The sequence below is a fragment of the Heterodontus francisci genome, chromosome 13 (assembly GCF_036365525.1).
Source record: "Heterodontus francisci isolate sHetFra1 chromosome 13, sHetFra1.hap1, whole genome shotgun sequence".
NCBI lineage: Eukaryota > Metazoa > Chordata > Chondrichthyes > Heterodontiformes > Heterodontidae > Heterodontus > Heterodontus francisci.
The window spans coordinates 114,573,914-114,601,615 of record NC_090383.1 but is presented as its reverse complement, the minus strand read 5'-3'; the positions used below and the strand labels follow the sequence as shown (position 1 = coordinate 114,601,615).

Genomic DNA, 27,702 nt, shown 5'->3' with positions numbered 1-27,702 from the left:
GCATTCGTGAAATAAACGAATTTTGGAAATGCGCAGCTTCTGAAAGAAAAAGGTAACCAATTATTTCATTGTCTGCTCCAGACTCAATCTTCCCATCTAAAATGTAGTTTCAAAAATTCTGTCCATGTTTTACGAATTTGACATTCGTGGATTTAAAAGAATAGAAATAGCCCCTAACCCCCTCACCCCTTGCTTAAACTTGCTTAAATACCCTTTTTGTTGAACAGCCTGCTGTGTTTTTTCAGCATTCTGTTGCATTGCATATTTCTAGCATTCATGGTTTTCTTTCTGCTCAAGTGATGTTTGGATTGCAGAAGTATATTAATAACCTAGAATGATGTCTTCAAGCTGTCTGTCCTTTTGATTTTTGTTTTGACTGTGTTGAGTGCCGCAGCACTATGTAATCAGGACAACAAACGGCTGTTTTAAGTGCTTTAGAAATAATGCATGGCATTAGATGAAGGTAAACAAAATTCAGTTTTGAAGTATACAACATTTCCTTTCCTGATTGCCGTCCATGTGCGAGTTGGAAAGTCCTTCGATCCATTAGGATAAAATCACCCATCCTCAATAGAAGTAGTCAGGGATGAACAAAGTCCACTCAGCCCATTGAGCTTGTTCCTGTAGTACTTTAGCTTTATGAATAACAGCTAAACACTTGCCTGTTCTTTCACCTCACAATCTTTTCAATTGTCCTGTCCAGACTTTGCTAATTTTCTATCTGGCAGATTTAATATAATCCAGAAATCTTTGGTAACATCGTGCTACTGAATTATAGCCCATTGAATGCTGTAGAAATGCAAGTTCTGTTCATTTCTTATCCTGAGGTACATGGAGGAAGGTGCTGACTACAGACTGTCTGCTGTATCTCCAGGAAGGATAAAATCATGGAGAGTCATAGTTGGATAGTCCTCAGCATCTCCTGGCAACAGCTTCTGTTGGGTATTGCTTGCGGCCTAGGAGGTGGCAGTATGCCCACTCCATTGGTTGGTGAACTATTAAACTACATGGCAGAGGAGCATCAAATTAGTTGAAAATGGAAATATTCAGAAATGTACTTAAACTGTTTATATGTTCAAATACAGCTGTGTCACTTTTAGCCAAGTATATAAATTTCTTAATTGTACACAAATGGTCCTTTTGAGAGATGCAATTTTGGTAATATAACAATATCTAGTAAAATTCAATACGTGTCCACAATAGCTACCAAGTTGCTTAGTTTGTTAAATTTTATTTTATTTACCAGCTACCTCCACTCTTGTGATCCTCCCATCATCCATGGCAACCTGACTTGTGACACCATATTCATTCAGCATAATGGTCTTATAAAAATTGGGTCTGGTAAGTATTGGAAACTCTGTACTTATTTGAAATAGGTTCAACATATCTGGCAAAGTAAAAGGTTACTAAGAACTTGAAACATGCTTTGGCCCATCTAGCCAGTTTTTTAACTACAATTTAAGGATTAATATATCTAAATTATTAGATTAACGACTTGCAAAACTAATTGTTACAAATGCCCTTTCTCACTAGCGTCACTTAACATTGCAAAAAATTGAATCTGTGGAGCAATAACGTTTGGTCTGTAGTATTTTGGGAAAAATTGAATGAGTCATCCATTGGCAACTTTTGCTGCTCCTATCTTGAAGGTAGTACACATGAGGCTTTCATGGGTGCTCATTCTTCTGTGAGCCAAATCAGTGCCAGCAGGCTGTGTTACTGTGACTAAGAGAAAGCATCATGAAGTCTTAATCCTCCTTCATCTGGGCAGTGACATCAATTTTTTATGTGCTGCCACCACCTTGGCCAGCTAACCCAGCACAACCTGGGGTTGAACTCAAGATCTTCATGGTTTATATGGCTTTGTACACAGCATTTACTCAGTAAGGATGCTGTTTTGGGTGTACTTGCAAGTCTGCAATATATAAAGGCTTTAACTTGCTTTATTTCAGAAAATCTTGAATTTTATACTCACTTAAAACTTGGTACGCGTGAGGTTTCTTTCATTTCTCTTTCCGCCTCTTTACCAAATTCTGGCAGAAATAATCCACAGCAGTTGATTTAAGTGTAATGTAATGGAGATTGAAACTATCTGAAATTAAATAATTTTACACTGTTTAGGGTGAAAGTTACTTTATATGTTGCTAGTGGTAAGCCCTGTGCTTGGGAGAGAGCAGAAAAGAAGGAAAACTGAATTTTTTGCGACTGAGAGTGGGCACTTGAAGCAAAAATCGTGGTATGACTAATTTGGGTTTATGTCAGTGACTTTTTTTGAAGACAACTATTGACTTTTTGCTGTGTTTTGTATGTACAGTTCAATCAGGACATCATTATAATGGGAGTGAGTGAAAATGGTGCATTGCATTTTATGCATGGCTCAATTATGCATTTGTGCATGTTCCTTCAGATTGTCCAAGGCCTTGAGGGAAAATCATAACAATATTGTCCATTTAAACTACAAAGATAGCAATGCTGCGAACAATTCACTCTTCATGGCCAATTTTTTTAAACTTCATTTTTGGGCAGCTACTCAATATTTTCTCCTTAGCACCTCAAGTATAGTCTTTACATCTGTGGCTCACCTTAGGTGATTGAAGTACAATATCATATGCCTTTTTCTCTCATATATAGTTCTGTCATTGGAATTTGACTTTTTGTGCAGAATATTGAGTCTCTTAATCGTAACGATGAAAGTTGTTAAACGTCAGATGGCAGCCTAGGAACATTGACCTTGGCTAAATCATAGGGACAGTTTCTTAATCTTCCCCCTTCCCCAACAAATCCCATTTAAGTAGGCTAAAAAAAGTAATCAATTGCTTAAATGATTATATGCGGCTTTGTCAGACAGAAAACAGCTGATTAACATTTACATGGGGTATCCTAGAGAAGGTCAGTGTTGTACCCTGACCAGATATCTGCTGGGTATCATTCACACAGTCATCTGCACCAGGAATATGTCCTTGCTTTCAATAGCTTATCCAGTTCTAGTCTTAGCCAAGTGCAGTCTCAGATAGCACAAATGACAGCTATGAGCTGCTGCATCTTTTGGTTAAGATGTTATCACCACTGCAGTTCACTCATCCAGAGGCTGATGGGCAACATCCCCAGAGTATTGCCTATGGGATTCTGCACTCTGCCAGCATCTGGCTGTTGTGACCAAGGAGGATAGTTTCTTGTACAGCTGTACCCCAAAGCAACTCTGGTCAAATTTTAAAAATCCTGTTGGGGACAGTGGAGGTGGAGGAGGTTGCGCTGGGAAAAAGACTGAAATTTGTTTGTCGTTGCTTTGAGACCCAATCTAATTTCTGGCATGGTGTGCTTGAAAGAAATAAAACTGGAGGCATAAAACTCATTCAAACAGCAATGAAGCATTAACTGTCTCTGGGTTCTGACCTTGAATGTGCACAAAGTACTGGTTTAAATGTAGCTTTTGTCATACCTTCATATCACTTTATCCTCCAAGTATAGCCCAGGGTCATGGTTGTGCATTATCCTTTTTAATTACTAGAACAGTTACTTTACAAAGGGCAGCAATAAAAGCGCAGTTGTGGCTTGGATTTTATGGTGCATGTGTATATATCTATAGGACTATATTTTGAAGACATCTTCTCCATAGATAGCTTAGTTTGGGTCATTGTGTATATAATTGTAAGATTTTGCAGTCCAATAAGCATATTTGTCTAAATATGTCTGCTGATTTTCTTCACAGCTGTTTCATTGATACTTCGTTACTAAGATTACAAAATGTACAACAGGGCAAGGTAAATCAAGAACTAACGGTTAGATGATTCCAAGCTTTAGATAAAGTGCCATAGATTATAGGAGATGAGGAAGAATCCACTGTTAAAGAATGTTTTTAAGAGTGAGAAATGATGGTTAGTATGCATAATCTTGATTTGAACACCAGAAGAAGGTGTGTTTTGGGATTAAACTGAACTAAAAGGAACAATGAATATAGCATCAACAAAATAGAAGTAAGAGGCTGGAGGTGAGAGTTGGGTGTTCAGGCAAGTTGGCTGTTTATGATCCATTGTCTTCATTTCCCTTGATGCTTGAGAGGTCTTGATGCCAAATGCCAATGTCAAAACTTACAGGTTTCTTATGGAATTGCTACTAAATCTGCTCATTCTGATTCAGCACAGATATTTCAATTGGCAATCGGCCCCCATGTAAAGTTTCTGTTTACCGATGGCATTGAAAAGCCTGGCTCCAAACAGGCTGCTTACCAAGAGCGAGAGGAAGGAGAGTTCATCAATTAAATCCTAGTTTCTCCTATCTCCAATCTCCAGAAATGATCTTTGGTCTGGCACAAAAAGAGAGATGCAAGGATGGAGATTGTAATTCATGATTTGGAGCCGGATTAATCAATATCATCAGGCAAACTTATTGGAGCAGGATTAACATAAAGGGAAATTAGAAAGAGACCTTGGCAATAGTACAGTTATCACATTCAATATCGAGGCAATGTATTGAAGGAATTAACTAAACAGATTGTTGGGTTTATAGGCAGATAAGAGTACAAGTCTACAGAGCCTGAGGTGTCACCTCACTGCGACCACGCGGACTACTGTGGCCAGTTTTGACCACAACACTTCAAAAAGAATGTACGTGCTTTTGGAGAGGGTACAGAACAGAGCAAATCTTTTTACTTCAGAGGCTGTGGGCAAAAGTAGTAGTCCTGAGGAGGTGGTGGGTTGTTGCCTTGAACTGTGCAGTCTTGGTGATGGTGCTCTTGTACTGGCGTGGGGTAAGGAATTTGATTTTTGGTTCAGAGCTTATGCAGGAGTGGCAATATATATTCAGGTGAGTATGATTTGTGACTTGGAGGGGATCCTGGAGATGATGGTTTCCCATGATCTTATTCCTCCTTTTTGTGGGACTACAAAGTGCTGTCTCAGTAAACTCAGTCAGTGAGTTGCTGAGTTATCTATACAGCCACAGTGCGCAGGTGGTGGAGACACTGGAGATTGCATCTAAAGAGAATAATGCTGGAAGGAGTAATTAGAGAAGCTGAAGATCTACAATCTGTAGAATAGGTTATTAGGAAGGAGTACATATCATTTCAAGATATATGAAATAGATCATGTGAAGCCAAATTATTCAATTTAAGTAAGAAAGTATAAATTTTAATTAATAACTTTCTTTTATGTAACACCTTTTAATCCAGAAAAATGTGCCAAGTCACTTCAGAGGTATAGGTGGGGGGGGGGGGGAAATACTGAGCCCAAAGATGGAGTTATTCGAGATGATCCAAAGCTTGTTTAAAAAAAGTTTATTTTAAGGAGTGAAAGAGGCAGTGATATAGAGGCAATTCCAGAGCATTTAGAACAAAAGAGAATTTCTTAAGGATGAGACCTGACATGCTGAAACTTATCCATTTGCAGCATTTGCATGGGATCTAGTTGAATTTTAATAACATCTGGCTTTATTTTGTTATCCTGCTTGGTAGGTTATTTCAAGATTTTCTCGCTCTGATTAAAGATAGTTGTTGCATTTGTACTTTATCTTGCATTTATATCCTGGTGCCGCTTTCTTGGTGTCTTTTTTTATATTCCTCAATGAGGTAGTGGACATGGAATAAGTTGGATGAGACCATCATTGAAACAGATTGTTTAAATGGTTTTAAGAGATCACTTGCTGTTTTTCTGGAAATAAAGATACAGGTGATAGTGAGATTGATATCAATTGTACGAGGAGCAATAGGTTTGATTGACCCAATGACCTTTTCTCATCAAAGAAAGATCTGAATTCCAAAGGTGAGGTGAGAGTGACTGCCCTTAACACCAAGGCAGCATTTGACTGAGTGTGGCATCAGGAGTCCAGCAAAATTGAAGTCATTGGGAATCAGAGAAAACTCTCCACTAGTTGCAGTCATACCAAGCAAAAAGGAAGATGATTGGCTGCCATAAATCACAATCATCTCAGCCCCAGGACATCACTGCTGGAGTTCCTCAGGATTGTGTCCCAACCATTTTCAGCTGCTTCATCAATGACCTTTCCTCCAATATAAGGTCAGAAGTGCAGATGTTCGCTGATGATTGCAGTGTTCAGCAGAATTCACAACTCCTCAGATACTGAAGCAATCCGTGTTCACATACAGCAGGACCTGAACATCATTCTGTCTTGGGCTGAAAAGTGGCAAGTTGTAATTGTGCCGCACAAGTGCCAGGCAATGACTATCTCCAACAAGAGAGAACCTAACCATCTCCCCTTGACTTTCAACAGCATTACCATAGTTAAATTCCCCACCAACAACATCCTGGGAGTTACCATTGGCCAGAAATTTAACTGGGCCATCCATATAAATACTGTGACTACAAGAGCAGGTCAGAGGCTAGGGGCTCTGCAGTGGCTAGGGATTCCACAGTGAGTAACTCACCACCTGACTTCCCCAAAACCTATACACCATCCATAAGCCACAAGTCAGGAATGTGATGGAATACTCTCCACCTGCCTGGATGAGTACAGCTCCAACAACACTTAAGCTCGACAGCATCCAGGACAAAGCAACTTGCTTGCTTGATCCAACACCTTTGTAAAAATTCACGCCCTCTACCCCAACGCACAGCAGCAGTAGTGTGTACCATCTCCAAGATGCACTGTAGCAACTTGCCAAGGCTCCTTCAACACCTTCCAAACCCATGAGCTCTGCCACCTAAATGGGCACACCACCTGCAAGTTCTCCCATGTTGCATCCCATGCTGACTTGGAACTATGTTGTTCCTTGTTCCTTCACCGTAACAGGGGTAAAATCCTATAACTCCCTCCCGAACAACACTGCAGATGTACCTGCACCACATGGATAGCTGCAGTTCAAGAAGGTTGCTCGCCACCACCTTTTCAGGAGCAACTATGGATAATGCTGCCTTGCTGGCAACTGTCGCATTCAATGAACAAATTTTTAAAAATTATACATCTCAGAAGGAGGCTTTTTTTCCTTTGGGATGTGAACATCACTGGCAAGGCAAGCACTTGTTGCCCATCCCTAATTGTCCCTGAACTGAATGACTTGCTAGGCCATTGCAGAGGGCAGTTAAGAATCAACCACATGGCTGAGGGTCTGGAGTCACATGTAGGCTAGACAAGGTAAGGATGGCAGATTTCCTTCCCTAAAGGACATTACTGAACCAAATGGTTTTTTTTATGACAATGGATGGTAGTTTCATGGCACCATTAGTGAAACTTGCTTTCAATTCCAAATTTTTATTAATTAATTGAATTTAAGTTACACCAGCTGCCATGGTGGGATTTGAATGTGTCTCCCTGGGCATTAGCCTGAGCCTCTGGATTACTAGTCCTGTGACATTGCCATTACAGTACCCCTTGTATGGCATATTGTTTGTGTAAGCTGTTTAAAAGACCTTTCTAATTAGTATCACACCCCTGCTCTTTTCCTGATAGCCCTACAAAATTCTCCTTTTTAAGTATATATCCAGTTAGATTCTTCAGCTAGTGCATTCCAGATCGAAACAACTTGCTGTTCCTCATTTCCCTTCTGGATTTTTAGTCAATTATCTTAAATCTGTGTCCTCTGTTGACACTCTTGTTAATGGAAACAGTTCCTCCTTCTGTACTCTGGAAAACCCCTCATAATGTTGAACACCTATCAAATCTCCCCTTCTCTGTTCTAAGGAGAACAATCCCAGCTTTTCTAGTCTCTCCATATAACTGAAATCCCTGATCTTTGGTATCATTCTAGTAAATCTTTGCACCTTCTCCAAGGCCTTAAGATCCATCCTAAAGGTGCCTAGAATTGGATATAACACTCTAGCTGTGGTCTAACCAGTGTTTCAGAAAGGTTTACCATAACTTTTCTATGATTCTTAAAAGCCAAGGACTCCGAATGCTTTTTTTAAACAGCTATGTCAACATCCTTTCATCTTCACCAATGTCTGGTTTCTAATGGAACGGATCGCCTTTCTGCAAACCACTCAAAGAAGGGCCAGATTTTTTTTTTATTTGATGAGCTGCGTGTTTAGAGAGGTGGAAACCCATCTCTAAGTTTGAGTCCAATTCAAATTACTGCGAAATCTACACCAATTTTCTTGGGCATGGATTGGCTGAGCCAAGGCTTGGCGACTTCCATGTGTGCACAAAATTACTGCAGGAATTTTAATGAGCTGAAACAACACATTTAACTAGAGTTAATCAACAGCAAGCTTTGGTGTGTCCAGCCAGAGGCACCCTATCCACAAGAAATTCAGCCTGCCGAATTAAGATTTCCAGTTTCCAGTGGCAGAACCCTCTAAGTTCCATTAATAATCCAGATGGACTCTCAAACCTGCCCAATTGCACAAGTCTGTTATGGAAGGTTGGCTTGGTTCTCCATTTGCAGTAGTTGTGTCATATGGAGTAAACATGACGCCCCTGTCTCTTTCTCCCCCCCCCCCCGCCCTCCCCAAAAGACCTTGCCTACCTTATCACTGTGCAAGATCATTATATTGAGATAGCTGAAACTCTACAGATTAGCTGTAGAGTCTATATGCTGAATTTAGCTAGGTTTGCTGCAGAATTTGACCTTGAAGTGCTAATCAATTCTCGTATCCACTTGTCCCCATCATATCCTCAGATGGTAAAACTTAAATCTGTACAGTACTGCTATGATTTAAGAAACACAGGTGATCAGTGTTCATGTTACTACTCGATCATGGACTTGGGACTTGAAAGACTGTGTGCGAGTCCCAGAATTAGTTGTCCCTTGGAGTTGGATATAAATCTGTTGTGCACAGAGAAATTATTGAACCTCATTTACCAATAGGGTATCAGCAACTTGAGGGAGTCATGCTTGTACTTAAAACAATAGCTTTACACCACCCTGACTAAATCAGTCAACTTTTCATCTTTTCAGGTTCCAACAAATACCTAAATGAAAACATCCCACTTCTGCAACGCAGCCCATCCTCAGATGGTACAATAAACGTCCTGTAGCACACTATCAGCACAGAAGGCTCTACTTTTTTTCACCAATGTGGTGTTTTTCTTTTGCTTTGGTCGGTTATGCTGTTCTGAGAAAATTCACAAAAAAGTTCCCTTGCTGCCTTGGCAACAGGTCTTCCATCTTTACTCTTGCCCAGAGATTCTTACTAGTTCAGTGAGCATTGCCCTAAATAATAACAGGTTAGGGTTCCTTGTATTGATAAAATGCAATTTGGAATCCATTCAGCATCTTGTTTGCATTGGACGCTGCTTCCTTTTTGATGAACTTCATACAAAAAAAATTAAACTAATTTCATTCTCTCTCCTTTTATGATTTGGCCTCACACCAGTACCAGGTGACTTGCACTCTGGCTTCTGTTAACTGGATGATGGCTGTCCAGCTAAAGACTCCATTAGATTTCCCCTTCCTCTTGCATTGAGTTCTCTGGACGCTGCTTAGGAGCTTCTTTCTCAGTACAGCGGAGATCAGAAACTTAATAGAACTCTGTTGCTCTCATTTTGATTCTGCATGTTGGTACTCCAATCTACAGTGATACTGGAGGCCCGGATTCTGATGGCTTTTCTGAAAAAACACCACTTTGAGTATGTTCAAAATGGACATCGCTAGATTTCTACATATTTAAAACATCCAAGGGTTACAGGGATAGTGCAGGAAAACGATGTTAAAGTAGGTCAGCCATGATCTCATTGAATGGCGGAGCGGGCTCAAAGGGTTGAATGGTCTACTCCTGCTCAGTGTTCTTGTGACTTATGTTCAGCCAAATCAAAATCCTTTTATTCAGGAGCCTTGTTAAAAGCTGATGTGCTTCTGTATTTTGGCTTTTTGATTATCAAGGTATATACAATAGATTCTCCCGTCACTTCGGATAAGTGATTATCAAGGTATATGCAGAACTTCATAATTGGCTTTTCTTGTGCACATTTAAATGTTTTCAATTTCCAGCTCTCATTCTTTCTGATCCCCCCCCACCCCACTGTTCTTGACCTGCCTTCCTTGGAGGAATCTTATTATTTCCATGTAGTGTTTAAAGTCAAATATTCCCATTGTTTCTAGGTAGTTGTATGAGGTAATTCTTCAATGCCATTAGGCAGCATACCTTTAAAAGATGATGTGACGGTTTGAGGTCTGCAGTCAATTATAGCTGGCTCTTTGCCTGCTCAGTCTATTGTTTTGTTTGTTAGATTGTTAGTTATCCATTTTTTTTTACTGTACATGGAAGGCACTTCAGAGTAGCCATCTCAGAGTAGCTTTTGAATGATGCACCCAATTATGAGCCCACATCTGAGTGTTAAGATGCATGACCTGGAGTAATTACTTAATCAGCAAACTTCATTTGTGCAAGTTCTTAATTTTAGATTAAGGAGCATCAACCTTTTTGACAAGTCTATAATGGCAAATCTTTAATACCTTTTGTATTCAAGAATAAGCTGAAGTTCTTTTTGTCAACAGCTGATCTTGCATTTATAGGAGAAATTATTATAGATTAACAGTTCTCAACTCCAATCAAGATCAAGTTTCCAGCTCTCTGCTTTTTAAGTAGATAGTCAAATGCATTTCTACATTTCATTTCATGGTGATTAAAATCCTATTCCATCCAGTTAAAAAGATACTGTCCTGTTCCCTCACCATGTGTAAAGGCAGGAGTTTATTTGTTTATTACTTTGCATTCTTTGAGGCACTGGCTGGCAAATTGACCTTCAGTTGGTGGCATTCTCGATTGTTCATCATTCCTAATGGTAACTGTAATCCGATTCAGTTTCATTACTCCTTGTCCATCTGATTTTGAGGACTAGTTGGGGCTTGGGCCTGCGCACTCATGGGTTGTGACAATCTGAAGGGTATATCATGCAGCAATTCCAATTATCCAAAGGCAGAGGGTTCTTGACTTCTGTGTGAGACAAACCAGCTTTTAAAATGTTAATATCCACATATTGGCCACTAAAATATCCTAGTTATAAAAAATGAGACTTTCCAAGCATTGATGAGGGAGATGTAGTACATGTCCAATTTTTAGCGTTAGAGAGTTCAGTTAGTGAGATTTCTGAATTATCAATTCATTTTTTAAAAAGATGTTTCTCTTTTCACACTGGAAGTCTGGGTATCTTTCTACTTTTCCAAAACTATAAAACACTAGTTTTTGCAGAGTGTAATGAATTTGCATAACTTAAGAAAATAAGCTGTCCCCATTCTGCCCTCTTCCCCACCAACCCTTACTCCATTTGGTCTATAATTAACAAAAGATGGCAATCCCAGCAGTACACTAAATGTACACTCTTTGACCTGGATTATTGTGGTAAGTGATTTCCTCTTCTAGGCAAGGGCTGAAAAATATATTGCTATATGGAAACTTTTGCTCAGCTCACATTAGAGAAATTATAAGTTAAACAAAAGTGAATTAAGCAAGAATATTGCACAAATATTTCATTAATCTCCAAAAAAGTTCCTCTTCTCCTTTCTCCTCCCTTCCTTCTCCTTTTTCTTTGTGCTTTCATCTCCTCCCACTTTTCTCTTTCCCCTCTTTCCCCCCCTGCCCCACCACCGTTTTTTCCATCTAGCTACAGTGTAGGCAGTGTCTTGTTTGAAGCTTTCGGTGGTTCTAACCCAGCTGTTTGTATTTGCGAATGCTCGCTGTTCCATCACTCATCAATATCTTGTTTTATTTCCCGCTTACGGCCGCTCTGTTGCGAACAGTCTTTCATAGGATATTTGCTAATGGTGAGACATTTCTCAGCTCCTGTGATGTGACTGTGTATTGTTACGTTTGTCTTTAGCTTTTAAAATGTGCCAGTGCAAGCAATTTATGTTGAGAATGCTTAGCAGTCTTAGCTCTTGCATGAGTGCATGTGTTTACACTACAAAAGCAATGCTGGCTTTATATGGAGTTTGTAACCCTTGTGTTATAGTTTTAAAATAAGTTGAGTTCCACAAAATGACATTTTACTGAGCTTTATTCTCTTCATGCGGATGGTCCTGCGGAGTCTGGCAAGTGACAAGGGTTAACATTGTCCAATGGTGTGTTCTCAGAATGCGAATTATTTTTTTGCCGACTTGTCAAACACACACTTTATAGAATATCACAATTGATACATTATAGCTCTGCATTTATTTTGAGTTAGTACTTGTACAATTTCTTATGAGCTAGTGGTCTTTCCCATTTATGAAAAAGTTGCCAACCCACCTGATGCTTATAATATCTTAGTTCTACCACACCTTCCATTCGTTATATTCAGCCACCTAGTCTTGTAAAGTATTGCTGAAGTATAACAACTTCCAACTTGAAACAAATAATGGGAATGGAAAAAATGTTTGTAGGAAGCCATTCTGTACATGCTAACCTCAACCCAACTTCAGACCATGTAGACATTTAGTAATATGTTTGTAATAATCCAGACTTTTACCTAATGGATATTTTGGTCCTAGGAAGGTTGAATCTTTTAGTAAAATACATTAAATTCCAAAATATTTTCTGCTCTTTTTGTTTTCTTGTAGAGAATCCAATGTCACACTACATATTCTGGCAGGCAGGGCAGAAGGGTCTTCAGATATGTGAACGTTTCCCATGATGCACTATTATTGGTTGACAGTGATGCAAGTTGGTTCAGTTGAATAGCGTTCAATTTTTTTTTTGCTATTGCTCAAGACAAAACTTGACCTAATGCCTTGTGTTCTAAAGAGTGGCCTTGCTGATGCAGGCAGATTGAAGTGACTGGCAACTCTCAAATTCAAATCCAGGATTCTCTAGTTGGGAGTAAATACAGGGAATGAACGTTTGTCGAACTATTGTCGAACCGGCTTGTTGAGTCCGTGGAGAATGCAAGCTGGTATTTTTCTTGAGCTTTGATGTAGTAAAGTGCCAGCTTGGCCCAGTGGTAGCGCACTCCCCTTGGACTCGGGAGGTTATGGGTTCCAGTACAGAAGAGGAGTGCTGCACAATAAGACATAAATCTGATACCCTGTTTGCCTGTGCAGGAAGCCACAAGACCCCATGACACTATTCCAAGAGCAGCACAGGTGTTCTGCCAGTGATCTGGCCAACATTTATCCCTCAATCAGCACCTCCAAAAAGAGAATAGCTGGTTATTTAGTTCATTTCTATCTATGGCACCTAGCTTCACACATTAATTGTGTTTGCCTAAAAACACAGTGACTAACTTGAAAAGCAGCTCATTAGCTGTGAAGCACTTTGGAATGTTCCAGGGATTTGAAAGGTGCTGTATAAATGCAAGTTCACTTTTTTTTTCCAAAATAAAACCATTTCAAATATAAACATTTGACTCCTACATCCTAGATATTCTAGATTAGTTAAGGGAAAATGGTGGTTTATGCATAAATGGAAGTATTGAATATATTGACTGTCATATATTGACTAAGGTTTCTATGTCAGTTACTGGCCTTGTATTGAATCATACCACAAGAAAAAGGGCTGAAAATCTCTTTTTAGTGGTTGGTGTAGATCATTGTCACTCAATCCACAGACTGGTTCATGCTGGTAACGCACTCTGAACTTGTATGGGTTTAAATCAATAATAAATCTGATCTCTAATGGGAAGCTAGTGAGAGAAGTCATTCCACTCACTTCCTTTTACAAAAGCATTACCAGGGATGACCTGGTTTAAAATCATTTTCCAAGGTTTATGCAGTGTCTGTTACTATGATGGACCCCTACAAATGTTGGAAGGTTTCCATAGATGTCAGTTGTTATATTTCTGTGCATAATGGGGGGGGAAAAAAACCTTTGTCTCCTTTTTGAGTAGTATTGCCAGTTTGGTGCCATTTTGTGCTGTAGGCTTTGCCACAATGCACTACGACCCTTAAGCCAGCCAGAATATTTTTATTTGACCTCCGGAATGTGGACTGGATTCAAAGGACTGTCCGAAAGCCAGCAATGGCACCTAGTTGCCTTTGCCAGACAGTAAGCTTCAATATAAATTGGCCACTTTGAAATCAGTTGATAACTTTGATGTGAAGGATTATAACTAAACATGTATATTAGCGAAGCAGGACTTTTTAAAATAAAATTGTGCAAAACAAAATACAAACCTCTTGATTACTTTCAGAGCTCACACAATGGGAAAATACACAGTGATTGCCTGCGAAGTACCAGTCAGTAGCTCTCAGCTTCTGTATTGACTCTCACCAAAAAATTTAATTCTTCCTGTTCAGATTTTGGGTTTAATATGTATTCATAATTTTGAATTCTCTCATACCCCATTGATCTTGAACAAACAAACTAAAAAGGAAGTAAAATAGTTATAAAATCCCATGTTTGATCAACACTGACTTCAAACTTGCATCTGCTCTGGAAATAAAAACAGAAGATGCAGGCAGCATCTGTGGAAAGCACCACGGTTAATGAATTCAGGTTGATAACCTTTCATCAGAACTGACTAAAATGTCATCGGTCTGAAATGTTAATTGTGCTTTTCTCCTGCTGAGTATTTCCAACATTTTCTATTTTATCTCAATGTCTAGCATCTGTTGCATTTTGCTTTGTGTGTGTTTTGGAAAAGTATTTAAAATGTTCTTTGGGCTGTTGCATTGTATGTTTAGCCACATTTTAAAGGAGTGCGTGCCAGAATTATTGTTCACAGAATTGCAGTGTTATCTGCTTTCTTCCAGATAATCTGTTTTTTGAATGGTGTTGGTTGAGAAATAAATATCACTGGGGAGAACCTCCCGTCTTCTTTGACATAATACTCCTTTTTTCCTTACTGGGCCCACCGTTGAAATGTGGGGCAAATAAGCTGACTGAATTTCCAACCACTTGCAGCATGATTTTAATTCCCTCGGCAGCACTTATGATAGTAACGGAATCAATATTGTTGGTGCCTGCGCATCTCTGCTAGTTTGTCTGAGTCGGAAGTGCTTGAATTCAAAATGTTATTTTTGAGGGGGGATAGGGGGTGGTTACAAAATACTTAAAATTAGGATATGTTATTGGGTGTCTTAAATGCTTTGGGTATGGTATATGGTTCCTTACGTTTTTGAGATATTTTGTGAACATCTATGTTTGAGATTTTTGTTGTCAGTTTCATAAAGTATATGCCCTGTGGAGATTGCATGAGTGATTGCCCAGTGCTTGTATCAAACATGTTTTTTTCAATGAGTGGCATTTAAAAATGATATTTAAGTAATTAAAAGGGGAGATACAGAAATTTGTCGATCTTTCTAATTGCTCTCCGCAAAGTTTTTCTTGAAGTTGGAGACATTGTGGAGTACTGATTTGCTGATTGGTTAGAAGTTCCCCCTGATTTTTTTTCCCCAGCACTCAAACATGAAGCTGGCTTCACATATGAAGAATACTATTTGGGCCAGGTACTGATGGCCATGGACTGCTACTCCCGTAAGACTCACTATTTAACACAACTGAGATGGCAGGAAGATTAATCTTTATTCTCACTACCCACCCTTCTTTTCTCTTTGAACACAAAATGTGCAAGTCCATTAAACTATAGATACTAAAAACATGTTCTGAGAAATGCAAAATTATAAACATGCAGTAGTGCCTGGTGATCTGTTTTATAGAATGGGTATTTCCTTGTTTTTAATTTCCTATGGTACCTTACGTAGTCAGTCAAATTGGTTTATTTGTTTCTGAAAGGTTATCATTCATCATAGTTTAATTTCTGTCAACTATTATTAGTATGAATTTTATTAAGACTTATAGATGGTTTTGTTCCACCATTTTAATTTTGTTTGTTGCACATGTGTCTTGTTGGAGCTGCTTGACAGCAACGAATATGCCAGTTGTCAGATGTTGGATTTGTAGCAAATAATTGCTGAAGTATGTCCTTGTACTTTGAAAGTATTAAGCTGGTGTATGTTCCCCACAAGGTGGGATATTCTGTTTGTTATTTGACAACTGTGTAATTTGAAATTAGCAAAACTGAGATCTGATTTCAATCAGTTACGTTCTAACTGTATTTGAGCTTTTTCTCATGATTTAACCATTGAGATAATGCTCTGAATGTAATGGATTTCAAGATGAAAGTTTTAAGAGCAGGACCTATAAACTTGCCCCTTTTAAATGGTCTACTATGGGACTGGAATATTTACTTGGTTCCAAGTACTTCCTGGTTTTGATCTGATTTTTCATCAGAATTATCTGGATACATTTATGACCACAACGATAATCAACTACTTCCTAGTGTTCCAAGATAATGAAGCAATATCCAGCCATTCTCCCTTGCTCAATTTAGCCTGGTATCCTTCAAAGACAGCGCTTCTCTCTTGCTTCTAATTTTTGCATGAATCAGCATATTTTAGGCGCTGCCTTATGAGGAGATGGAGGGTGTTTGTTTTTGAACCTCAAGGAACTGATAATTCTGTCTTTGAAAAGTTGAAAATGATTCAGTACAACAGCCTTGCTTTCGATGATGAATAAACAACAAACATATCTCAGTCTATGATGTCTCAATAGAATCATAGAGTTATTAAGCACAGAAACAGGCCCTTCAGCCCATCGTGTCAGTGCCGGCCATCAAGCACCTATCTGTTTTAATCCCATTTTCCAGCACTTGGCCCATAGCCTTGTATGCTATGGTGTTTCAAGTGCTCATCTAAATACTACTAAAATGTTGAGAGTTCCTGCCTCTACCGCCACTTCAGGCAGTGTGTTCCAGATTCCAGCCAACCTCTGGGTGAAAACATTTTCCTCAAATTTCCTCTAAACCTCCTGCCCCTTGCCTTAAATCTATGCCCCCAGGTTATTGACACCTCCACTAATGGAAGAAGTTTCTTCCTATCCACCCTATCTATGCCCTTCCATAATTTTGCATACCTCAATCAGGTCCCCCTTCAGCTTTCTCTGCTCTAAGGAAAACAACCCCAGCCTATCTAGTCTCTCTTCATAGCTGAAATGCTCCAGCCCAGGCAGCATCCTGGTGAATCCCCTCTGCACCCTCTCCAGTGCAATCACATCCTTCCTATAGTGTGGTGACCAGAACTGTACACAGTACTCCAGCTGTGGCCTAACTAGCGTTTTATACAGCTCCACCATAATCTCCCTGCTCTTATGTTCTGTGCCTCGGCTAATAAAAGCAAGTATCCCATATGCCTTCCTAACCACCATATCTACCTTTTGCTGCTGTGTTTAATCTCATCACTATCTTTTTCTCCCCTCAATCCAAGATCCATTTGTTTTGGTTATATTTCTCCTTGTTTGCTCTGTTGCTGTCCATATTCTGTGCTGTTTTCTGTTGTATTGTATTTCTCCTGCTGATGGGCCCAAGGAAAGAAGAGGATGTTCTTTATTTTCTCTTTCAAGAACAATGTGAAAAATCTAGCATTTTTTAATTGAAAGAGCACAGTTTACAAGTTATAGTGTATAAAACTGGGGAAGGATGGGACAGAGGAGATGGAAGCAAACTGTCTCCAGTAATTAAGGAGTCTGGAGCAAGAGACCTTGGGTACAAGATTAAATGTAAGAGATTGATAACCGAGAGCAAGAGAGATTTCTTTTACAGAGTTGTTTCTGTGTAATTTACTTCCAGGATTAATGTTTGAGACAGAGATTGTTACTATTCAACATTAGGTTGTATAGATGGATGAATAAAAGGAGATATCGGAACAAGGCAGGTAAATGTTATCAGGACTATTTGCCTGCATGAAGGGATAATACTGACACGGAATGGCTGGGCCAAGTGGCTTGTTTTCCATGTTGCAGCTTGCATGTATGTATAACCAGGTGGCTGTGAATTGTCGATCACTATTTCCCACAGTTTGGTAGTTTGAAGAGTAGATGTTTTGATGGCTTGGTTATGCTCTTACTCTATCCATTCCTCAGTTTGTAAGTAGGTACCAAAATGCACTAAATTTGTAGAGTAGCTTTTGTAAATCCAGTGTAATGTTTAGTAGCAGCCAAACATGATTACAATGACTTATTTAAATGTGTTTTTTTTGTATATTTTGTGTATATCATGAATTTCCTGCTGGGTTACTCTGACCTTGGGAAAGATTTGGGTATTTACAGCCAACTGCTAATTTATGGAGAAACAGCCTCAGCTGTTGGCTGAGTACATACCTATTTACAGCAGTTAGACCTTATGGTCTTGAATAAGGATACACAACTCTGCCTTAAGTGCAGAGTAATGCATTGTACAGTATATTCCTGAATTTCTGAAATAGCAGATCTTCCAACTTACTGTGAGTAATCTTGAACGATCAGTTAGAAATAATAAAATGTTTTGAGTGTGTGTAGCATTGGAACTTAAAAGTCTTTAAGACCTCCTGCCTGAATGAGAGCTACTATGTTTAGCAGTGGCCCCTTGGATGTGAATGTTGAACAAATGCCTAATACAAGCAAAGGAGAATTGCTTATTTGATCAAGTTTGGGAAGTAAGGCATGATCCAAGGTAGCAGCAGGATAGGGTTCTCCAGATTAGAAAGGCTCGACCTTTTTTCTACTTTCCCTTTCATCTTTCCCCGCACCCCACGGCCACCCGCCACTACTTACCTTTTTTGTTATTTTCACTTGCTTCCTAACAATGACTGTGTTGCTATATCTGGTATTGTACCATTGATAGAACAGAATTCCATCTTAACGTATTTAGCTTTGAGGATCTGTGAGTGTCCTCCAACTGCCAAAATTTGGATAGCAGACAAAAATATTTTCTGTCAGGCCCTGGTAGAAACCAAAATCCATGGGGAAAGTTTTATTAAAAGAATCTAAGCAGCAGTTATAAGCGACAGTGCAGCAGCTTGCATTCAGCTCACAAACCTCTCGATTCTTGCTCTCTCCTTGGATACAAAATAATGTGAAACAAAATGATTAATGAGCTATTGATTTGCTGAAACTAGGCCAATGTCCATATTTTAATTCTTGGCTAGCAGAACTCCACAAGATCACTTCCAAGCATGTTGCAGTTGAGATAAAAAGAGGTTTGATAAGAGAAAAATGACTAAAAATGTATCTTTCCCTTGTCGCTGAGTTGTCAAATTCCCCTGCTGCAAAGAGATAAACAAGTCCTGTTAAATTTGTCTTCACCATAATAAAAGAAATAATTCTCTCTGTGGGCATTGCTGGCAAAACCAGCTTTTATTGCTCAGGTTTACAAAAAGCAAAATACTGCAGATGCTGCAATTGTGAAATAAAAACAGAAAATGCTGGAAGTGCTAAAAGAGGTCTGGCAGCATCTGGAGAGAGAAACTGCGTTAATGTTTCAGGTCAATCGCCTTTCATCGGAACTGTTCTGATGATCAACCTGATACATTAACAGTTTTCTCTCCACAGATGCTGGCAGACCTGCTGAGTATTTCCAGCATTTTCTGTTTCTATTGCTCATTTTTAGTTGCTCTTGAGCAAGTGATTGGCTGCTGCCTTGAACCACTACAGTCTGTGTGGTGAAGGTGTTGTCGCAATTTCATTGGGTAGGGAGATTCAGGATTTTTATCCAGTGGCGTTAAGAGCAACAATATATGTCCCCATGTGTGACTTGGAGGATAACTTAAAGGGGATGGTGCTCCCATGCGCTCAGCTGCCCTTGTAGTTTTAAAAGGAGATTGGTGTTTTGGAGGTGTTGCCGAAGAAACCTTGGCACGTTGCTGCAGTGCATCCTGTAGATTGTACACACTGCATCCATGTATGCTGATGGTGGAGAGAGTGAATGTTTAAACCAGCTGGTGATATGCTAATCGAGCTTTATCCTGGATAGTATCGCCGCCTTGTGTGTTGTTGGAGCTGTTCCCATCCAGGCAGATGCAGAGTATTGCGCTGCTGACTTGTGCCTTGTAGGTGTGTTACGATCACCTGGTTCATAGTTTGTATTAATGTTTTAGTTGTCATTTTTTTTAGTTTTGGGAAATTAAAGGTGTAGTTGTAAGAATTTCAAAAGGTTGCAGACCACCCATTTAAAGTTCAAAAATCTCCATGAGTGCTTACAGAGACGGAGTTAGAGAGGTGAGAGCCATAAAACCGCAAGTGGCCTCGTGTAGATGGGCAGTTGGAACCAGAAAGTCTAGGAGAGTTTCATAGAATAGAAATCATAGCCACGTGGCCCATCGTGTCTCTGCGTGCCGAAAAAAGATCCTCCCAATCTAATCCCACCTTCCAGCATTTGGTCCGTATCCCTGCAGATTACGGCACTTGAGGTGCATATCCAGACTCCTTTTTGAATGAGTTGTGGGTCTCTGCCTCAACTACTCTTTCTGGCAGTGAGTTCCAGACTCCACCACCCTCTGGGGGGAAAATATTTTCCTCATCTCCCCTCTAATCTTTCTACCAATCACTTTAAATCTATGCCCCCTAGTCACTGACCTCTCTGCTAAGGTAAATAGGCCCTTCACCTCCAGTCTATCCAGGCCCCTCGAAATTTTGTAACTTTCGATCAAATCTCCCCTCGGCCTTCTCTGTGCCTTTTGTTTATTCTGTCATTGTTAGCAATATCAATTATTCATATGGATATCAGAAATCAAAGGGAAGATTTAGAATTGGAAATGATTAGTTTATATTGCTATCTGGGACATCCCATATGTACCACATGCTATGGAGATAAATGATGCAGGGGGTGCCTGTTGGGTTTTTGAGCCTATGTACTTGCTGACACAGTCGGTCAGTTGGCTTTTGGAAAGCTGTTGGCTTCAGACAAGCAGTTGGCTTCAGGAAGTCAGTGGTCTTGGGAGCAAAGAAGCTGTCGGGAACCATGTGTTTTTCTATGTTAAGTAAGGCCCATGCTCAAGCTGGGAAGTCAGGGTCTGGGAGATCCTTAGAAGGTAGCTAAGGAGGTAAGGAAATCAAAGTGAGTTCCTAGGGGCTGTGCTACAGTTTGGATTGATCCCAGGAGAAGTGAACAAATGGCCAAGATCGTGTAATGTATAGGGAAGTTCTTGAGGTGGAACAAACAGTCAAATGGAACTGTTCTGTTGAGATTGAGTTTGAAGTATACGTCGTCCTGTACTGTTCAGATTTTAAATTTAAAATGTATTTCTAAATTGTGGTGTTTTAGTAGTGTTTTGCTTTGTTTAGCGCTTCTACAGTAAAGTTTTTTTTTTTTTGTTTAAAATGTGAAGTCCAGTGGTGTAATTCTTTCAGTAATATCTGGTAATTTGACTTATTTTAGAAGTTAATCTCTAATGGGATCAGAACAGGTGGTAGAGGTGCTTTGGAGAGTTGAAAAATGAGCCACTTGCCACAGGATATCCAGCCTCTGACCTGCTGTGGTAGAAAGGCCACGTTTATGTGGTTGGCCTAGTTCAGTTTCTGGTCTACCTCTGTCCTTGGATACGCATATGGTACTTACTCCTTTGCTTAGGTGGTCCAGCTTCTGCCCAATGGATACTTGCTGACCCACATTACCAGATTTAAATTGACCTGCCAGGTTCCTTCCTGGAATCAGATTAATCTGTGTACTACACTAGAGTGTTAATGGGACTTCATCTCTTCTATTGCAGCATCGTCAGCAAAGAGGAGTTCCCTGATAGGACTTTTCGTACTTTGGTCTTCGCTACTTACAAAATAATGGAAGCATTTCTGTTAGTTGGTGTTTGATTTAAGTTCTGTTCATCATTTTCCCTCAAAAGACCCTTGCAGAACAGGATGCCAGTCTGATCATCTTGATGACATTTGTATATTTATCCAAACTAGCAATTGTAGAAAGACAAATTTGAAATTTAAAAGGTGCAATAAAACTTGAATACAAGAATTCATGAATAGAAAAACCGCCTTCTCACACACCTGCTCCGTTGCAGTTTTCTCTCTAGTTTATAGATGCACAGACTGTTCAGATTCAGCTTGACCATAATAAGTAAATGTATGCTGGATCTTCATTTTTGCCTCAGTTTGGGCTTATATTAACAATCTGTGACAAACTGGTACAAAAGTATATTATAACTAAAATGGAGGCCTGAAATCAATTGCAGATGTGAATGATTGATTGAGTTATACCATGTTGTTAGGCAATAGAACTTTTTTCTGCCTACTGAAATGTTAGGTTTGAGGCACATAGCTACTTGTAAATCACTAACTTTGAACTTTTAACAGAGTGAAAAAAAATTTCTTAGACATGATATTAAATAGTCACAAAAAAGGTGTGGTTTCATGTAAGTAAAGACAGCTGGTTCTACTAGGTACTGGAGTAGGTAGTGATTTTATTTACTTGGGATGGTTCCATACAGTAACAATTTTGCTTTTTGAGAAAAATCTCCTTTTTCAGAGCTGCTGTGCTAAGACAGAATTTCACTGGGATGGCTGAATTGAGAGAAATGAAAAACACAGCATTGTCCAGTTTCATTGCAATAAACAGTCTTTGTTTCAGGTGAAGTGCATATTCCGTTTCTAGTGAGTGTCCCGTGTTTGGAAGGTGCTGTCGAAGGAGCCTTGGTGTGTTGGTGGCAGTGCATCTTGTAGATGGTACACACTGCTGCCACTGTGCATCAGGAGGGAGCGAATGCTGAAGGTGGTGGATGGAGTGTCAGTCAAGTGGGCTGCTTTGTCTTGGATGGTGTCGAGCTTCTTGAGTGTTGTTGGAGCTGCACCCCTCCAGGCAAGTGGAGAGTATTCCACCACACTCCTGACTGGTACATTGAAGATGGTAGAGAGGCACCAGGGAGACGGGAGATGAGTTACCCGCCGCAGAATTCCCAGCCTCTGACCCGCTCTTGTAGCCACAGCATTAATGTGGCAGGTCCAGTTCAGTTTCTGGGCAGTGGTGATCCCCAGGATGTTAGTGGGGGATTCAGCGATGGTAATGCCATTGAACATCAAGGGGAGATGGTTAGATTCTTCGTCATCTTGAAATTGCCAACTTGATTTATTCGACAGCAGAAATAGAAGGACCCTAAAATAAAAGCAAAATACTGCGGATGCTGGAAATCTGAAATAAAAACAAGAAATGCTGGAACCACTCAGCAGGTCTGGCAGCATCTGTGAAAAGGACCCTGTTTGTTAAAGAAAAAAATATACTGACAGATTTGTTGAGGGTATAAATGTTAATCTATGTATTTTATGACTAGAGGCCCTTAATTCCTTTGAGGTGCATTCCACTATACTTTATAGGCTGAAAATAGGTCGATGTTTTTACTTTGTCTATTCGCTATAACAAATGTTACATAATGAACAAGGTTGTTATTTTAAACTGTAGTCAGATTTATGTTTAGAAATTTACTGACTTTGTTCTATTCTTGTGTGACAAAGTAAACATCTGATACTAAAAAGCAATGTGCTCTGCTTTATAGAAACTAAGCATGTCCCAGGTTTGATCTCTCTATGCTAAAATTAACTGAACTCTGGTTGGGTGTTGGTAGAGGCACTAAATTGGCTTTCCTTTGAGTTGGAGAGACTGAAACTAGTTGCGGTTCCTAGTCCTAATTGCTATCCTTCGTGTTAGCGCACATGTCTCGACCTTGGTTAGGGGCAGGTCTTGGTTTGATTCTGGTTCTCCCTTTAGTCAAATAATCTGAAACTCACTGTCATGATTCACTGAACAGTTTTTTATTTGCTCATGGGATGTGAGCATTGCTGGCAAGGCCAGCATTTATTGCCTGTCGCTAATTGCCCTTGAGAAGGTGGCGGTGCACCACGACCTTGAAATCACTGAAGTCCTTGAGGTGCAGGTACTCCCACAGTGCTGTTGGGGAGGGAGTTCCAAGGATTTGAGCCAGCAGCAATGAAGGGACCGTGATATACCTCCAAGTCAGGGTGATTTATGGCTTGGATGGGAACCTGGTGGTTGTGATAGTGTTCCCATGTGTCTGTTGTCCTTCTAGGTTGTAGAGGTCCAAGCTTAGAAGGTACTATCGAACAAACCTTGGTGAGCTGCTGGAATGCACTTTTACAAATGGTATGCACTGCAACCACTGTGTCCCAGTAGTGGTAGAGGGAGTGAATGTTTAAGGTGGTGGGTCAGATGCCAAACAAGTGGGATGCTTTGTCCTGCATGGTGGCAAGCTTCTTGTGCTGTTGGAGCTGCACTCATCCAGGCAAATGGAGAGTATTCCATCACATTTCTGATTTGTGAATTGTAGATAGTGGGAAAGGATTTGGGGAGTTTGCTGCAGAATAATCAACCTCAGATCTGCTCTTGCAACCACTGTATGTATGTATGTGGTTGGTCCTGTTAAGTTTCTGGTTATTGGTGACCCCCCTGTTTCCCCCCCGCCCAAGGGATGTTGATGAGGAATTTGACTGTGGTAATGCCATTGGATGTCTTGTTACTTACTCTCTCGTTCAAGGTGGTCATTGCCTGGCATGTGTGTGGCACAAATGTTATTTGCCATTTATCAGCCCAAGCCTGAATATTGTCCAGGAATTGCTGCTTGCAGGTACAGTTTGCTTCATTTATATGAGGAATCGTGAATGGAACTGAACACTGCAATCATCATCATTTCCACTTCTGACCTCCTAGTGAAGCATTGCAAGGAGATTCGGCCTAAGACGCTGCCCTGAGGAACTCCTGCAGCAATGTCCTGGGGCTGAGATGTCATCCAACAACCACAAGCATCTTCCTTTTGTCCTAGGTATAACTGCAGTCAATGGAGGGTTCCCCTGATTCCCATTAGCTTCAGTTTTGCTGTGGCTCCTTGAGGCCACACTGTCAAATGCTGCTTTGGTGTCGAGGGTGGTTACTCTCACCTCACTTCTGGAATTCAGCTCTTGTGTTGATGTTTGAACCAAGACTGTAATGAGATCTGGAGTGAGTGGGCCTGGTGGAACTTAAACTAAGCATTGGGAGCAGGTTATTGGTGAGTAAGTGCTGCATGATAGCACTGTCAATGACCCTTTCCATCACTTCGATGCTTAGTATTTAGCTGGATAGGATTTGTCCTTGTTTTTTGGGGGCGCAACATATCCAAGCAAATTTCCATTTTGTCGGGCAGGTACCAGTGTTGTAGTTGTACTGGAACTGTGGCTAGTTCTAGAGCATAAGTCTTGGTGCTGCAGCCAGGATGACGGGGCCCATAACCTTTGCTGTATCCAATGCGCTGAGCCGTTTATTGATATGTAGAGTGAATCAAATTGGCTGAAGACTGGCTTCAATGATGTTGGGGACTTCAGGAGGAGGCTATGATGGATCATTCACTTGGCAAACACATAGTTGCAAACACTTCAGCCTTGTCCAATGCGCTGATATGCTGGGCTCTGCCATCATTGAGGATAGGGATGTTCATGGAGCCTCCTCTCGTTGGCGGAGGTGATGAGCAGACAAGTGACAAAATAACAAAAGGAAAATAATAATAAAATCAGTTGTATTTTTAGTTCTTTTTGGAAGTATCTCAGACTGCAGTGACCAACATCCACCCAAGCAAGAAGTCAACACCTGCAGTAGGGGAAGGGGGAACAAATTAGCTTATACACAACTTGAAGAGTCCTGCAATCTTTTTCCCCGCCTACCATCCCCACCGATTCCACTGTTTGACTGAATCAATATTGTGTAAAGCTTTTTTCTTCAGTTTCCTTAACTTCGAAACATTTTATCTTTTGCAGTTGCGCCTGATACAATTAACAACCATGTGAAAACATGTAGGGAGGAACAGAAGAACCTGCACTTTTTTGCCCCAGAATATGGAGGTAAGCATCAATTGACAATTAAGCTTAATAATAACAATGTGAATTGCAGCGGATGTTAAATAACATTGGAGTGAATCACCAATGCTTACAAATGAGACATAGGTTGTTTCATTGCTACATCCCATCTGCCAATCTCCATTAAGTTGATTTTTCTTCCTTTTACCATGGTGGAAAATTCCAACAAAAGGTGGAGTGAACAAACTCGATCTCTTACTACACATAGGATATTGCTGAATTTTTATTTTGTATTTTGTAGGAATGTGTTTGTTACTTAATTGATATGTGACATCAACAAGATAATGAGCTGTGGGTTTCTATATATGTCCCACTTGTGGCTCTGACTTATGATCCACTTGAAATCTTCATACTTGAGCTACCTCAATTTACTTGTGGGATATAAATAGTATGCCATGGATTCTCATTGCAGATTAATTTTCCCTTTCCATCTCCTGTTCTTTTAACTATGCACCTGCCTGCAGGCAGTTACTTGGGATCATTCACTGGGAGAGGGAATTGATGTGTGATTTTTCTTCTGTTGCATTTAGTTATGGAATGTAGCCTTGGTGTTTCTTTCTTCGTGAAACAATTTTATTTTTACAATCAAGTTAATTTTAAACAGTTCTCTTGGTCCTACATAAATTGTTCTTAAATAACAGTTGGTATACTTGTCTAATTTTCCTAAAAACCTGATCTAGTAATCAAACTCTAAAGATTTTGCATTCTGGTTCTTTCAAAAGGCACACTTTCAACTCCAGATCAGAAATTGAATCTGTTTTAGGTAGCATGTACAGGAAAAAAAGGCATAGGTTGAACAATGTTCCAGGTTTACTCTGTGGTAAAGGTATCTGATCCTTCTGAACTCAGACAGCCACCTCCTGTGGCAGTCAATCTTGTTTAGAGTTGTGTAACTGCTGGTGTACTGCCTGACATCAAACTTGATGACAAAAGCGCCAAGTCTTTGTCCATGCAGATGGTGTTAATGAGAGGTTTAGTTTAGTCACTGATACTGCTGTTTCCAGCTGGGCCTTGATCAAAATCACCCCTAGCCAGAAACACTGGACTCGCTGCTGAGCAGGAGGAACTTTTTTCAGCTGGAAAGGCTTTGCATCAGATGTCAAACTGTGCTTTTGTGCAGGGACCTTCTCCAGAGACCAGCTAGGATACATTCAATGTTGCTGGCATGTTGTTGCTTTGTGTAAATGGCTGCAACGGAACTTCCTCTGACTTCAGTTCTAATTCAGATATCGGCCCGCATACACAGCTATACTAGTGCTCATAGGTCCTAGCTGCTTAAAGCTAGGTGACATTTCAGAGCCAGCAGTGCTAATTGGCTGATCTGAAGCTCTTTGGGTTTTTCATGAGTGGAAAAATCATCTCATTATGTGAGGCTGATGAGGAAATTGGGATGCTCATGAGCAGCATTGCAGAAAGTGGAAACTATTCCTCAGTGTTCTTTTACCCACAGTTTGATTATCTTCCTCAATAGTATAATTTCTACTGAGCTTTGTAACTACAATTCACATTCTAGAGAGCAAATGCATCACCAAGAACTGCATTCTGACTTGGTTGCAGGTATCCTCAGCCGATTTTGCCAAAACTAGGAGAACGTGAGGTAATTTGCCACGTGCTTTGAAGCCAGTAAGCTTGGTCTGAGTACAGTCACCAAACATGCCAAGTTCCTTTCAAACCTGTGACACCTGAAGCAAAACTAGTGTATTGTCAAATGCTGGGAGCTGTTAAATAAAGTCTTTAATCCAATGAACCTGGCTGAATTTGAACCCAGGTCTGAGCCCTAAGAAGACCTGTTTTCTAATGTGTATGCTGTCTCATCCCTCAAACGGTCTTGCACATTAGTCTCTGCCTCTTACAAAAAGGAAATCGAAATAGAAATTCCTGTGTTGAGGATGGTTCTGCTTTATTTGTTTGTTCGGATTTTAATATTCTATTCTAATAGTGTACCTAAAATGTCGGAATTTGTTTTGAGTAATCTAACTGATATATTCTGTCTTTACAGCTGTAACAAATGTGACTACGGCTGTTGATATTTATTCTTTTGGAATGTGTGCATTAGAGGTATGTTGGAAATATTTTTGAGAGAATTATATAAAATTTTGAACTTGGCTGTATTAATGAGAATCAGAAGAAAAGTTATTCATTCATCTCCTTGCCTCCTCTCGCATGCAGTCTCAAGAATAGTTTTGTCACTTGGTACAGTATTTTCAGGGAATTAATTTTTTTGCAAATTTTAGTATATGGATGTTGT

At 40.0% G+C, this 27,702-nt stretch overlaps 1 protein-coding gene across 1 annotated transcript in view; it reads left to right on the top strand.

Annotated features, from left to right (window-relative positions):
* The window catches only part of nrbp1 (nuclear receptor binding protein 1), a 90,414-nt gene that overhangs the window by 30,446 nt on the left and 32,266 nt on the right, over positions 1-27,702 (top strand). Inside the window, exons 6-8 of the mRNA XM_068045499.1 lie at positions 1,247-1,341; positions 25,356-25,439; positions 27,454-27,512. Of these exons, the coding sequence (XP_067901600.1) occupies positions 1,247-1,341; positions 25,356-25,439; positions 27,454-27,512 (238 nt within the window). The remainder of the gene's footprint in view (positions 1-1,246; positions 1,342-25,355; positions 25,440-27,453; positions 27,513-27,702) is intronic.